Here is a 15,813-nt window from a genome sequence, read left to right on the forward strand (position 1 = left end):
CATGGCAGAGGGTTGGGACTAGATGATCTCCAAGGTCCATTCCAACCCCTAAAATTCTATGATTTTATGATTCTTGTACCTGCTCTGAATGTATGTAGTCTGTACAGTTGGTTGCTCAATGTTCCTTAATTTATAGATTGAAACAGTACTACTTCATCACACAAACTGTACAGAAGTAGTTCCCTGTCAGATCTGTAAGGGGATGGACCATGTTCAACACTGGGCTAGCCTTGAGGAGTTCTGCTGCACCTCTTTCCACAGAGCTCACAGAGAATCCATTACAGACTGCCTTAGAGGGCATTGGCTTTCACCTTGTCCTTAAGGACCTCTGCAGTCCTGAACTTGGGCTGGAGGAAAATCCAAGACACCTTAAGAAGAATCTGAAATCAGTGTCAAGCTAAGTTTCCCAGATATAAACTCTGAGCTCCTGGAGACCAGCAGCCTTTTCAGGTGTGACAGTAGACAGAATTACCTCTAGAATTACCTCAACCAGCTGACAAAAGAAAGCACAAATTTTGGCCTAGCAGTTCTCCTGCAAAGCTCTCTCATTCACACCTGGTTTTGTGGACGGTGTGAGCTGAGCAAACAGCATTCATTACCTCAGAGAGTATCCCAGGTGTGTGTTTTTATTGTTCTAAGGCTTCTACTGATAGACAAACAAGTAGCTCAAGAAGATTACAGAGTAGAAGTGGTTGAGATTTATTTTGTTAAGTTAGAAAGAAGCGAGCATGTGCTACAGCATAAGAAGCAATAATAAACAGAAACAAACTAGATTATATGATTAATTTCGTAAAACAAAGTATAATGTGATCTAAACTTTAAAGGAAGATGAGTAAGACAGCTAAAAACAGAACTTGGGCATATCAGGGTCAATTAATGCAAACAAGTGTGGTATTTGAGAAAGCACCACCAACAAATTACTTTGCCTCTTGGTAAAATCAACCCCCACACACCCTTTATGATAAACCCCTGAACTAAAAGACTTTGCAATGCTAAAAACTGTGTGTGGCAGTGAGACTAGGATGCAATGAACTTTTAGGGACTGCTCATGCTGTGGAAGAGAACTTCACCAGGGGCAGGTAACACAGCAAGTGCTAAATTTCCTGGCTGAAACAAGGTTGAGGAGTAATGTGTAAGCCAAAGATTTTGTAAGGATTTTTGATACACAGAAAATAAGCCAAAAAAAAAAAAAAAAAAAAAAGGAAGGCTGGAGGAGAGGCAGGGAGAACTGCAGATCAGAAGGTAATTTAGCAGAAGAAATACAGGCATTAATGTAACAATGCCAACCAAAATGAGACATGGAGCAAAGGAACTTTCTGGTTATTATCAACGTTTGGTTTCCCCGAACAGTCACTGAATTTAAAAATAAATAAATAAATAAATAATCATTCTTAACCACCCTTTGAAAACTTCACATGGACATGAATTTTCAAATCTAATTAGTCTTTCCCCAAGTTTGTTACTCATTTCATACACAAAGGTTAACATGGATAGATCACTCTGTCTTGTCAACCTCTCATGTTCTGCTGACATGTCCCATGTCTCAGGATGTCCTGCATGAACCCAAGAGACAAAGTACATTTTCCTTTCTGGTCACTCTCTGTGGCCCAGCTTAATAATAAACAACAGGACACACACCCCCATTCCTGGCCAGGCTATGCCCTAGCTCAGCCCTTCTCATGGGTTTTTAATCAAGCTTCTCTCTTTGTCTTCTGTGATTGTTTGGGGCCCCAAACTGCTCCCTCAGCTATCCCACCCACACACAAATACAAGGCTCTTCACACTTTGGCTTGGCCCAAACCTTGCATTCCAGCCTCCAGTGTTTTCCCCTCCCCACAACTGTAATGAGCCTTATTCTCTATTCTTCTTCCAAATTTTTCCTTGCACTCCAGTCTCTAGAAAAATTGACTCTTCTCCCCTGAGCCTGAAGTTCCCACTTGGGGCTCCATGTCCCACCTCCCTAACACCCTGCTGGTGTCTCAGCCCCTCACACTCAATCCCTATGCACCTGCCCAGCAGGACCTAACCATGCCTGGGTCCCAACACAGCTCTGCAGCCTGATCTGCCTGTGGGGACATGGCCCCAAGTCCTCCTTCCCCTGTGGAGCTCCAGCAGCTGCTGGGCAGCATGGGAAGATGAGGAACCAGAAAGGAGGGAGCACTCCTCACCCAGCCCAGCAGCTCTACAACACACACACAGCACAGTCCAAGCAGCAGGTTTGGGTCATTCATTTCCCACTGACTCCAAGTGTATGTTAGAATGTTCCTTTTGCTCTGACAGTCACTGCTCTTTGCCTTAGAGAAGAAAGGGAAAAGAGACTAGAAAGAAGGGATAGAAAAGATAAAATCCAGATAGTATTACTGCTGCCACTTCCCATGCTCCACACAAGATATATTCTACTGCTTTCAACAACGGCTGTTCTCTGTCGGAGCACAGGCTTGTGACATGGGACACAAACAACAATTGCTATGCCACAGATCAATTCAGCTCACATTTGTCTCTGCCACAGATAGGAGCAAAGTTTCAAATGTTTTGAAAAAGATTCTCAAATCTCAAAGCATTTTAACCATCTTTCCTGGCCATTCTACTAGCAACAAACAGGACAATTATAGCATTACTTCCCAGTCATAACCATTCTGACATATAGATGAGGTCTCAGGAACATAATGAACAACATGCTAACAAGCTATATTGTAATTGAGACTAAATATTAGACAATAGAACAAACAAACCTATTTCCACAACCACTGCAGATCACTCTGCTCAAGGCTCCAAAACTGGTCTGGAAAGTTACTGTGTTTTTTGAAAGAAGACAAAAGCCCAGTGCTGTGTGGTTTGCTGGAGCCTGGCAAGTTCAGAGAGTCACAGACTATTCAGAGTTGGAAGGGACCCATGAGGATCTTCAAGACCAACTCCTGGCCCAGCACAGGACATCCCTGAGAATCACACCCTGTGCCTGAGAGCATTAGCCAAATGCTCCTTGAGCTCTGCCAGGCTTGGGGCTGTGGCCACTGCCCTGGGGAGCTGTTCCAGTGCCAAATCACCCTCTGAGTGAAGAGCCTTTTTCTAATATCCAACCTAAACCTACCCTGACACAACTTCAGGGCAGGAATTCCTTTAGGAATGGCCTGAAGTTGCAGAGCCACAACCTCAGGGCTGATTTGCTGAGATATGGAGCATTTACCTGTTTAAGCCACTGCTGTAGAGCTGTGAGCTCTCACTGCTCATACAAGTCACATCAGGCATGTTTCTTCCATTGCCACACAGTAATCCACTGGGAAGAGCTCTCAGGGCTCCTGGTTCAAAATTCTCACAGAATCTTTCTCTCTCACTTACTGTATTTCCTAATGTTACTAATTTTGGTATTAACATGTAAATTTTTACTCTCATTATCTCCAATAATTTGCAATCATACTCCATTTGCAAATCCCTAATCAAGTAAGCTCTTGTCTCCTTCCTGTTAAGAGAGAAGCTCCCTTCTCTCACCATCCTTCAGGGCATGAGTAACTTCTATTTAAGGACAGTCACGGATGCAAACAACACAGATGGAATCCAGTGATGGATTTCTTCCCAAGGTGATCGCAATCACCTGTTAATCCAATCCACTCCTCCCTTACAAGCTGAAATTCCTTCTCTTTCTTCTATTAGCCATTTTTCTTCACTCTCATAATAACCACCTCTGATGGTCCACAATTGCCAGATCCCCACGTTCACCTCTGAAGCTGAGGCTGTCATCTTCTCTCCCCAGCCAGGAACACAGGGCAACCCTAGCTCTGCTTCACCTTCCAAGCACTCTCCTCCCAGATGGCTCTCAGAATTAAAAGCATGTTAAGAGAGAAGGCAACAAGGTGCTCTTTAGACCACAAGCAATGCCCAAACTGTCATTTGATTGCTTTCTTCCACAGCAACTCTGCAAACTTGCTCTAAACTGAAGTTATTCTCTTCCTCCTACCAAGGCACTAGCAGCACCTTGCCCTCTTGCTCAGTGCAAGGCAGAAGTGGGTGCAATGTGTGCAGAAGCATCACTCCCCATCTTCTGGAAGGAAATCTTGAGTCTCTTCTCTTTGTGGTCGCCAGCTGGCAGTGCAGGACCCCACACAGTGGGAGCAGAAGTCTTGTGAATTACTCTGATCATTCACTGCCATGTACACCCTGCAGAACTCCAAGGTAACTGTCACACCACAAGAGTGATGGGCGTTTAAAATACTTCTCATGAAATAACTACAAGATAGGACAAACAACCATTGCTTTTAACTAGGAACTCAAAGTGTGGTTTTGCTTTCATCTTGAGTGTGTCATTTAAACCTCGTTTCAAAGGGATCTGGCAGCAAAACTAAGTGAACAGAGAAGATGACAAGATATTATGTATGTGGCAGATTTCTGATTAGATTGCAAGTGAAGAGCAGAAGAAGGACAATGTCTAGCCAGAAGCCATTAGAGTAATCGAAATGAGAGATGACTAATGAATGAACTAAGCCTACCTACAGCAAAAAACCTGTCTTCAGACTCAGTAAGCAGTTAGCCAAACACATGAAACTCACCCTATCTGACAACTACACTAACATGTAAACAGCTTGTGATGAGGCCATTACCATAAGATCTGCTAGATCTTCCCAACCACTCCATCCTCCTTTGCCTCAGCTGTGGAACACTGCAAGCTCGATTTTCTCTGCCTGGCTACTGCAGTCTCCTCCTTCCTCACTCCACTAATGTTTATTAAAGTCCTTTTTTAATCAAGCTGGACCATTACAGCAAAATTCATCAATTGCACCAACTGTGCCTTCTTCTCTTCACAGCCTTTCCTGGCTCCTGCCCCTTTCTGAACAAATTACAAGCCATGTTTCAGAGCATGCACAAGTCTACCCTTTTTGCTCCTCTCAGGCCTGTCTGTCCATTTGGCCTGTATCCCACTGTCCCACTAAAGCCTGGGTACCATCTGGTTTTCCTCTGCCTTTCCCTCCACCTTCCTCATGCCTCCTCCTCTGGCCTGAAATTCTTGCATTAACCCACTCATACTGTGCTGCTTAGCACCACACCTTCCTTCATGCTTTTCCTTCCTTCAGCACACAAACCCACACCTAGAAGCAATACTGTTCTGATAAGAAGTAGAACTAAAGTGGAACTAACAAGATATGCAGTAATTTTCACTGCTCAATCACTGACACTTGCTCACATCTCATCTCTGCTCTACATCTATACATTATCTATTTCAACTGCAGCCTCTTGGGAGCAGAACTTTCATTTCTGATCTGTCTGTAATGCACTAGGCACAGACTTGGTGCCAGCACCGAATGAGAAGAGTGAAGACATACATTTACACAGAGCCTTTCATACGAAGTGATTTACAACCAATTTATGCTTTGCTCACCAGTGAAATGCGAAGACCTCCAGGGTGAAATACAGCAGCTCTGTACAACCACTTAGGACAGGAAATTAAGATTGCTGCTATCCAATTTAAACTACAGGAGAATTTCAGGCAGACAGACTGCAATTACAATAGATTGTGTCTGGCTACATCCCACGGACTAAAATTCTTAAACCATCGCATTGACTTCCCTGCAAATGGCTGTGACCTCCATTTCACCTCTCTCCACTCAAATCCTGCATCTCCAGCTGCACAATGCCCTCTACCAGCTCGTTGGAGAACACCAAAATCAGCTCTCCACTTCCCCTAACATCACTGCTTTTCCAAAATTACGTCCTCGTTTGCTATTACCTCAGCCTGTCCCTGGAAGTTTACATGAAAAATGTGTCTGAAACAATGCACTCAAGGATTAAGAAATGTTCATTTTGCAGGAAATGGCAACATGAAAGAAAAAAAGGAACATTTCTAGCTATACATGCAGCATTTCACTCGTGTTCAGTGACAGAGCAATGCAGATTACATAGAACAACTTGCTACAATTGCCTATATTTGCTATGGGAATATACATACATACACAAGACAATCAGTGACTCAAAATACAACCAGGTACCTTGTTTCAGAAGACTATTTCTAAGATCACATGTCATGTTTAGCTATATGACTGGTATCCATCTATTAAACTCAACTTCTTCACCAAAACATTCCCAAAGTGCTCAAAGAGGATGATAGTTTTGGGGCAGACTGTACAGAAAAAGCAGGAGAAATCAAAATGATTTTTTTCTTTTCTATAAAAGACTGTCCTTCTCAAACAGAGATGACAAAGAGGAGGAGAAAACTGTCTTGGATGCTCACCTGGAGATGACTCGGAGTAGCAGCAAGGAAGGCAGATAGATTCATGAGGGCAGTAACAGAAAAGAAGCTACAGAACCAGTGCTGAGTAACAGTGCCAGTGCACAACAACAGAACCAGCCTGCAAGGGAGTCAATTAATGAAACCTGAGGGACATACTGTGAGACAAAAACAGGTCAACAAGGCAGTGGCCTTGAGCTTCCAGCACTCTGCCTCAACTCAGCTGCTCATGACAATGCTCTCCTCATCTTCCATCACATGGCATCACATATTACTTTCTTAACTACAGACATCTCAGGAAAGAGTTCAAGAAACCCTGTGGCACCGAGATTAAGAACCTTATTGCCTTCCCACACAAACCCAGAAGATATTACTGAGGCCAGGAGAAAGGCTGGATAAGGTTACTACAGAAGAGGAAAGGTTATTTAAGTGATATATCTAGAGAGAGCCAAAACATCTTCTGTGTCACCAGTGTCACTGGTTCTGTTCCAATAAAACGATTTCTAATGGAGACAATGGCAGAGGACACCTGACTTATAAGCAGGGGAGCTGCTCTTTGGCATCCACTTTACTTAAATCTTCCAGTTCTGACTGTAAATAAAATCCTTTCAGCCAAAAGTTTAGCAGGAGGATTAGTCAATGTCATATCAGAGAACATCAAACATTTAAACAAAGGAAAAACAACAGTTGCCATCAGTGCCTTTACTCATTATCAATTGTTTTAAAATAGCAGTTACACTGCAAGAAAAGCCTCCTTGATTTTTCTTGTTTGAAGTAGTAACGGAAAAATTCAAAGCCTGCCAAACACTTATACTTGTGAGCAACTTTAATCCTCTGAGTAGTTCTACTGAAGAAAACACAACTACTCATGACAGTAAGTACCTGTCATTCTTCCAGCACTAAGTGACAGACACAGAATATACTTAAGGAAGTGATATCCTGTACAGGAATCAGCTGACACCTCATGCACCTAACAGACTTTTAAAGTGGGAGCAAAGAGCTACTTGACACACAGGGTAATCACACAGCAACCAAGTGAGAAGCATTCTCCTTGTCTCTGATTATTGCTGCAGCAATAATAATCATTGCCATTAATAAGAACAGGTACAAAAGTCTCAAGGCAGAGATAGGTTTGAAGGACAGAAAAAACAATGGAATAGTTATATATACGTTGCATATATTTTTGCAGTCTTAAAACAACCAGGTAAAACTGCAAGAACTGATCTTGAAAGGAAGTGTGGATTCCTCTTCCCTAACCTCGTGCAGACATTTCAACAACTGCTTGCTGCTTGGATAGGACACGAATTGCACCATATGGTCTTACCACAGAAATAAAGCTTGAGGCTTTGGCTGTGCAGTTAGATGTACTTAGAGATGTCAAGGATAAAGTCTGAAGAACTGAACTGCCTTTGAATAGAATCAAAAGGCTGAAGGCATAGCACAGCTTGGGTTTATTCAAGGGCTTGAAATTTATTGGGAAACATAAGTGTTTGCATTCAAAATACCTCTGAATGTTCTTTATTCAGGTTTTCCCAAAGACAGGAAAAACTGCTTTGATACAACAGACTTTTTTGAAAAAAAATGGGTGTGTTTGTGCACAACTGTCAATTGTAAATCAATTCAATGTGTGCCAGGCCATCCCACTACAAAATCAAACTGGAGTTTGTAAAAACATTGATCTTTCCATGGGGGAGGCAAAGGTTTAGCCTTGGGTAACTGATACCATCAATTTTCTTCTGCCATAGCTTCCTTCTATGTCCTAACTCACAAAGCTCCTTTGAAATTACATTTCCATCTTGTTGTGTTATTCTGTACAGCAAACAATTTGCAGGAGAGAAAAATCTCCCTCATTCAAAGTTGCTTTCCAGATGTGAAGAACCACCTCCCCACATCAGCCTACAGTGTTCAAAGAACAAAAGCAAGACTTTATTTCTCAAAGAAAATAATCTTCAGTGAAAAAAAAATAATCACATCTTCCTTGGTGTGGTTAGTGCCATAAAACTAAATTAAGACGACAGAGTTCTCAGCATCAGGATATTTTCACATTCTTCTGAGAGATTCTGATTTGAATTCCAATGTGGCTTCATAGAGGAAAATTATACTTGTAGTTTTCTTTGTAAACATTCTAAGCTCTGTTGTAATGACTGTGGTAATGTGGGTTGAATGCAGAAAACACATTTTACCATTTCTTATTCACCCAGGTGCTAAAACACCAAATGATCTACATGACATGCACATGCTGGAGTTGCTTCATTTGTTATAATGTATAATTTCTCAAGGAGAACAGCTTTAGATGCTCTGCACTGCTGAATCCCCAAAATGCAATCTGCTTTGTCCTTATTTAACAAGTACATCTTAGAATACACATGTGAATTATTTGTAAATATGACTGACTGACTTGCTCTATTTTTAGCACAACATTTGGGCTGTGTCTTGTGGCAAGCTTATGCATCCATGCTGTACAATATTGAAGTCATTAAAATGGCATCTGAAACTTTCTTTCATGAACACAAGCCAAAGTCAATATCTCACCAGTTAAATAATGCATTTCATAATTATCGCAAATATTTAATTTTCAAACAAATATCTTTTTGCTTTCTCAGAATCAACAGCAGCAGTTAACACGATGGATCACAATTAATAAGGACCCAGGAGAAAACCCTCACACACAATCAGTACTTTTCATCTACATATTTATGAAATGTCATCAATTATTCATGTCGTATTTACTACTGGGAGTGGTGAATAGGACAATCATCCCTGCTGGAGAACCAGTCAGTTCTCTTTAAAATGTTGCAAGCAGCATAATTCAATTCTAATACTGTTATATAGAGATTAAGGGACTTTTTTAGGACCTGAATGTTCTGCGTGAACATTGTTTTCAATTAACTGGACCACAATTTTCCTAACTGATCCCACCTCCTTTAGAAGCTTAGACTTAGAGCCACAGTGTGAATCACCCTGCAATTCTCAAGAGATACCAAATCTTACTGAAACCTCTCTCTGATGCAGTAGTTACCTAGCAGCAAAACCTAGCAACCCTGTAGTATGAGATTAATCCCAAAGGGATCATCATAAAGTAGTATCTAAAGGATATTAAAGTATGCCATACAAAGGTATATAAAAATGCAATGCAAAAATGCTCAGGCTTCTAACTGCTCAGCTAGACAAATTAGAAAAGATTACCCAACAGCACAACAAGCTAGTTATGTGTTGTCCACCAAGGTCTCATTTGCTCAGCTCACCCAATAAAGACAGAAAACAAAGCAGATCTACAAAGGGATGCACAAACCATTTAGGTGCAACTAAGCTATTCAAAACCTTTCCTTATCTACAAATTGATGTTCCAGCAATGAAATCCCTCAGTCCCCACAGCTAAAGCATAAGCACAAAATTCCTCAAGTATAGGTTCCACTCAGCTGCTTGGAACCAAAGTCCCAGATGGGTACTCAGACTAAGAACTTTTCCCCCTTTCTCTTCTACAACATAGTAGGCATTTTCCAGTCACCTCAGTGTGACCAGGACATGCACAAAAACAGCCAGATATAAGTTCTCCTTGTTCTGAGCTGTCCGTTTGTATCTTGCCCAACCTTCACCTGAGAGGAGGGGAATTACTCTCAAGGACTGGTACTATGGTGCCAGAAGGATAAAGAGAGAGAATGCTAATTTTCCCTGAGGGAAGGGATGTCCTTCCCCGAATCAGGGAATAGAGAAACTGGAACTAGGTTTCTTACCTCCTTAGTAAAACCCTACTACACCCCATAACATCTCAGCTATCCAAGGTGGTTTCCCACACAGCTTACAGGGAACCCACATGCTTCACTGTATGGCTGAAGACTCCACCAGGTGACTGGCACTTAAAACACTTGTCATGGCAACACTCTGCAAAGTTCCTTTTCAAATACAGTCTAATTCCTCCCTGAGCCTTCAGTCTGTTTGTTTAGCATGCTCTGGTTCCCCTGAGAGCTGTACAGACACTCCTGCAGGTAGACTTGGGCCTGGACAGCTTTTAGAACCACTGCTCAGGCACACCAGAACCAGAATCTCTGGGTATGCCCTAAAACCCCTGCCATGCAAACAGAGCTTAGAATTGTGCAATGCAAAGAGAACCCACATCTTTACTGAAACTGTAATTTTTCCCTCATACTGAACTTTAGGCTTTCCACATGTATTTGTACTTGTGCACTGAAGAGTGTGGCTGCCTACTGTTTAAAAATGCTTTGGCATCCTTGTTAAGATGCCAAATTAAAAGCACTGAAAAGCTGTCAGTTTTCTTTGTTAAAGGAACAGTTAGGGAAGCTTGAAAGTGCCAACTTTCCTGCTTTGCTTCACTTACACAGGGCAAAAAAACCTTATTCTCCAGTGAGAAGGGGGAAAGGTAATTCAATCCTTGCACCAGTTAATAAGCTCTCAGCTCTCCTATGGGACTACTGAAGGGAGTAATAGGGGTGTGGACACTAAAGAGTAAATCTGAGTCAGATCCTTGCTGAACTGCCATCTGACAGTAACAGTCGTCACCAAGCCGTAAGATTAAATTGGAATACTGATAGCAAAGAGCTCTGGTATAGATCCCCGAGCTGCCAAGTCATACATTTAACCATAAAAAAATACATAATGGACTATGACAGTGCTTTTAAGAGAATGGTTTGGCCACAGCGAGAAATAAGAAGCCAAAAAGAGAAGATATGCTCTTGTGGTTGTTGTCCTTCAACACAACCAGGAGCTTTACCCATGCCCTGAGTGCTACCCCACTGACAGCAGCACCTTCTGAACTCATCTGCCACTGAGATCTTACAAGCCATAATGCTGCAAAAGATTTGATTTTGCTTCTCACTGCTAAATACTGAACTATCATAACGTTGAACTTCTTTTTCTCCAGCTATACCTACAGCAGGCACTTTGTTACAGCCAGTTCTGACTAAAATCAGCAACTGATTTTAAGCACTCTGCAAACACAACAGAGTCATTAACATCTTCAGATAGCACTGCTTACCTTAAATCTTTCTGAGACCCCTTCAGTGATGCTGATTGTGAATTCAGCTATTTTAGGAGTACGGAACTTTCCCTTCTTGCGATCAGGTTCATATTCTGTTTTTGTTTTGACCACAACCTTTAAAAAAAAAGAATGAATCAAAAAGCTGTTAGCTGAAACTAGCCACATAATTATTAATTCTTCTTTAACCTGCTTACAAGCACACCTAGCACAAGATTCCCCCCCACATTTTGTGTAGTTCTCTAGAAAGTGTAAATTAGTACTCATTTTTTCAGCATATCGATCATCAACCAAGTTATCTCTCAAAGTGGTTTGAGACTCGTTATGGACCAGTTTCACAAATGTTCAGTTTTTTTCATCTGTGATGATACTGTGCTCCTATGCCAGGCAAACATAGGTCAAATCCAAATCATGGACCTTCCCACTTTGTCCAGTTTGAAAACAGATACCTGCATTTGCTTCAGGATATCCTGTTAATGGGATTTCAAACTGGAGACCAACAGGATTAGAAGATTTTACAGAGTGCCCATAGAAATCTTGCAGGTGATGATGCTGTGTTCTTTGAGTCTAAAAAAAATTGACATGACCCATCTAGTTGCTATTTACTATGTGACAGACTATGGCCCTTGGCACTCTTATTTTTAACACCTAACTTCTGAATTACCAGCTGCAAGCAGCAAGATGTGCACAAGCCCTTGTGTTAATGAGATTTCTTCAAACACCTAAGGCTCTTCAACTTCAGTTTATTCCTTGCTATGAGCCCCAAGCTGCACAATTTAGCACTTTACCTGTACTCCCAAAATATTCATTACGTCAGTCGTATCTCTAGTCTTCTACGCATTCTAATTGTACAAAATTTCCACATACCTAACCTATTTGCCTCATTTTTATCTTCTGCATTTTTCAGGATCTTTTTCTAAGTATCTCTCTCAAGACAAGGTGCAGTTTATCCTCCTGACAGTGCTATTAAGATTTGCTCAATTTTCTCTGTTGTTCCAAGGAATAAATATATCTACTCTTTTAGATTTTTAGAATCGAATTCTATCTTTAGCACAGCCCATGGTATTAATAGCAAGCACATTATCATAGAATCATATAATGGCTTGGGTTGGAAGGGACCTTAGAGATCATCTAGTTCTAATCCCCCTGACGTAGGCAGGGACACCTTTCACTAGACCAGGTTGCTCAGAGCTCCATCCAACCTGGCCTTAAACACTTCCAGGGTTGGGGCATCCACAACTTCTCTGGGCAACCTGTTCCAGTGCCTCACCAGCCTCACACAAAAAGATTTCTTCCTAAAATCTAACCTAAACCTACTCCCTTTCAGTGTGAAGCCATTCCCCCTTGTCCTGCTCCTAAATGCCCTTGTAAATATTCTCTCTCCATCTTTCCGAAATGAAGACTGAGACACTTAGAGGTAGCCAAACACCGAAATGACAAGTTTTGGGTTCCCTTCCTCACACTTCCCTGAATGGTACCTAGAAGGTGTAACTGCACCTAGACAGCACCAGAAAGCTTATTAGACACTTTGACAGCATTACACACATTTGTGCAGGACACAGGTTTAGAAACTACCTATTTTCAGCTATAATTAGTAAGACAGTAGTTATTACCCACTTAACTTTATAACTGCCCAACAGCATCATGAAAGTAAACTGCATGAAGATTTCTGGAATGCTTTTTAACATTTTACTTCCCTTCCTCCCCCCTTTATGTTGCATAATCTCAGGCAACTCAAATCACATTCAGCTGACACTGAATGTACAGTCCTAACTGCTTTGGTTATGTAATGTCTTCTTTTGTTTAACATATCTAAATATGAATTTAAATCACTTCATCCCTTTAATTTAGAAGCTGTCAAAATCATCAAATTCTTAGCACTGTAGTCACTACAGTTGAAGAAGTTATGCTTCACTGCCACACTGGAGTCTTGTAAGTGAATAATAAGCATGGATATATGAAGTATGTACTCCAGTTCATTATACATGAGTGTCTGCATGCTTCAGAATTTGATCTGTGTGTCAATCTTTCCTTAATACCGTTTGTTTTTTTCACATCGGTTCCGCTGCTCCTGCCTTTGAGCCTGTAGCAACCACTAAGAGACACTGACATGACTAAACAGACAGTTACAGAAGGAAACCAGCAGGACCAATAAACTCATGGCTTTAATTTTCCCCCTCTACGTCTGCACAAGGAAAGGAAAGCTAATATACAGTTAGACAGTGGAACGAGCAGACAAACCAAATATTTCTTTATTTAAGCCTCTAGACTAGCTGGACATTTGCTTTCATCAAGGTGGGAGGAGTTCTGCCCCATTCCAGTAGGAGCAGTGGGGCTAGCACAGAAACTCTTGGGCTCAATACAGAGACTCTGCTCAGGTTAAACCTATTACCACACAGATCCCTAGGTCAGACTTCTGATTATCAGTGCAGCAACATAACAAATTCCTTTGGACATTGGTCCTTGGTAATCGGTTCTACCCAGTCACCAGTTGGCAGGAGTATCAGACACAGTAAGACTTAACTTGTTTTAAAGCCTTAGGGTGCGATTTTGTCCTCAGTTACAAGATTTACACCCATGTAACTAAAGGAATAAAATGGACCCTCAGGCTCTCCAACAGCTGTTATGGCTTATTGCATTTATGCCTGCCAACTGGTCACCAGACACAATGCAGAATGGTGCTGATAGCAATTAAAATGGAGGTCACAAATTTATTTGTATTGCCTACAAGCAATGCTCTACCAAGGAAAAATATACAACCTAAAATTCTTTACCCCAAGATAATATTTTGTGGATTTTTCTTTTGAGCTTTGAGGGACATAGAGTTATCAGTTTAACAGAAGTAGAATTGAGTTTGTGTTAAGACACAAGGCCAAAAATAAAAATGTTATGAAGACTGCAAAGCTTTTATGCCAGAGGCATGTGAGAAATATCCAAGTATCCCATTAAAATAGGATGCTGAAAAACAGGATAGTGAAATACCTAAAAAAGTACCCTACTACAGTGTGCCTTACCTGTAGTAACACTGAATTCTTTATTGTGAGGACATTAAACATATTTACAGGATATCACAGGCTATCAGGCTGTTTTGGAGAAAGAGAGACTCTTTGTTAGGAGCTGCAGTGACAGGACAAGGGGCAATGGGTACAAATTGAAAGAGGGGAAATTTAGGTTAGATATTAGGAAAATGTGTTTTCTTGTGAGGGTGGTGAGACACTGGCACAGGTTGCCCAGGGAGGCTGTGGCTGCCCCAACCCTGGCAGTGTTCACAGCCAGGTTGGATGAAACCTTAAGCAACCTGCTCTGGTGGGAGGTGTCTCTGCCCATGGCAGGGGGTTGGGACTAGATGATCTATAAGGCCCATTCCAACCCTTAAATTCTATCATTACATCACCTTCCTAAATCTTTAAAATTAAATCCTTACTAACGAACCCCTGTAATGAGAAATGCAGGCAGCACACTTTCCCTTCCAACCTGTAAGCAGCTCACTGGACTGTCCCCTTCTAAACACAGAGGATCTGAATCACATATTTGAAGGTTTTTGAACAAAATAAATTGCCAAGGAGGAAGCTCAACGGCCTGTTCTCATCTCATTATTTCAGCTAGTCTGAGGTTAGCATTAGTTTCCTCCTGAAGCACAGAAGGAAGATGGAAGTTCTCTCTGCCCATGCCCATCTTGCAGAGAAATAAAGCAGGGATTTACACCCCCATCAGAGGAGCATTTTCTGGACAGAGAAAATTCATGCTGCTCACAGACAATACACAGTACCTTCCAGATACAAAAGAGAAAGATACAGAATAGGAAAGGCAATGACAATACAGCAGAGAATCTTGCATCTGTACATTCATATGCTTCATACACCAGCACTGAAATCTATATGTGCTCATCGCTAACATTTCCCACTGCTTCTTCATGCGAATCACGGGATTTTCCTGAGCTTAATGGCTATCTTTTTCCCCCGAGGAAATTAACATGCCTTAAACTACCCTCTATTTCTTGATGTTTCTAAGCTGCTCCTTACATGTAACCTATTCTTTTGTTGTTTGTCTGAGATTTGGGTGTGATTCTCCAGGGTGGAAACTAAAGCCTACTGTACCTTGTCAGGAGGTGGGAACTGGAGCTGATTGACATCCAGGGGTGTGATCAGGGGGATGGTGTCAAATCCATCCTCCAAAAGGGGCTGCTTTGTGCTCTTCTCGCTGAAATTATTCCCCAGTTTCACCATTCTTCCAGGATAGAGGGATTTTTTCTGCTGGCACAACACACAGGCACACACACGCATGGAAATGCAAAAACCATCAGAAAACAAACCTTTCCCCGAAAGGCAAAAAAAATATTAAATAATCATTACGCGTCGGTCGGTGCGACTCGCTTACGTTTCGGCGTTCTGGGAAGTGATAACGATGGGCAGAGCTATCACCATCAAAGTTAAAGGCAAAACAACAAAAAACCCAAAGCGTTCACCAGCACACACAAAAAAAAAGCCCACCCCAAAATCCTTTACGCGTCACCCCGATGCGAGTGATGCTGCGAGCGATGCTCCCGCGGGATGGGAGCGCCCGGAGCGGCTCCCGCGGCCGCGTATCCCCTCGGCGGAGCATCCCC

General features: G+C 41.8%; 1 protein-coding gene across 1 annotated transcript in view; it reads right to left on the minus strand.

Moving 5' to 3' along the window:
• LOC103812140 (neuron-specific protein family member 1) overlaps positions 1–15,450 on the minus strand; it is a 22,637-nt gene extending 7,187 nt beyond the window's left edge. The window contains exons 1-2 of the mRNA XM_009085149.1: positions 15,305–15,450; positions 11,208–11,324 (exon numbers count right to left, since the gene is read on the minus strand). Of these exons, the coding sequence (XP_009083397.1) occupies positions 11,208–11,324; positions 15,305–15,433 (246 nt within the window). The 5' untranslated portion in view covers positions 15,434–15,450. The remainder of the gene's footprint in view (positions 1–11,207; positions 11,325–15,304) is intronic.
• Positions 15,451–15,813: the final 363 nt, after the last annotated feature.

The sequence above is a fragment of the Acanthisitta chloris genome, unplaced genomic scaffold (genome assembly GCF_000695815.1).
Source record: "Acanthisitta chloris isolate BGI_N310 unplaced genomic scaffold, ASM69581v1 scaffold782, whole genome shotgun sequence".
Lineage (NCBI taxonomy): Eukaryota > Metazoa > Chordata > Aves > Passeriformes > Acanthisittidae > Acanthisitta > Acanthisitta chloris.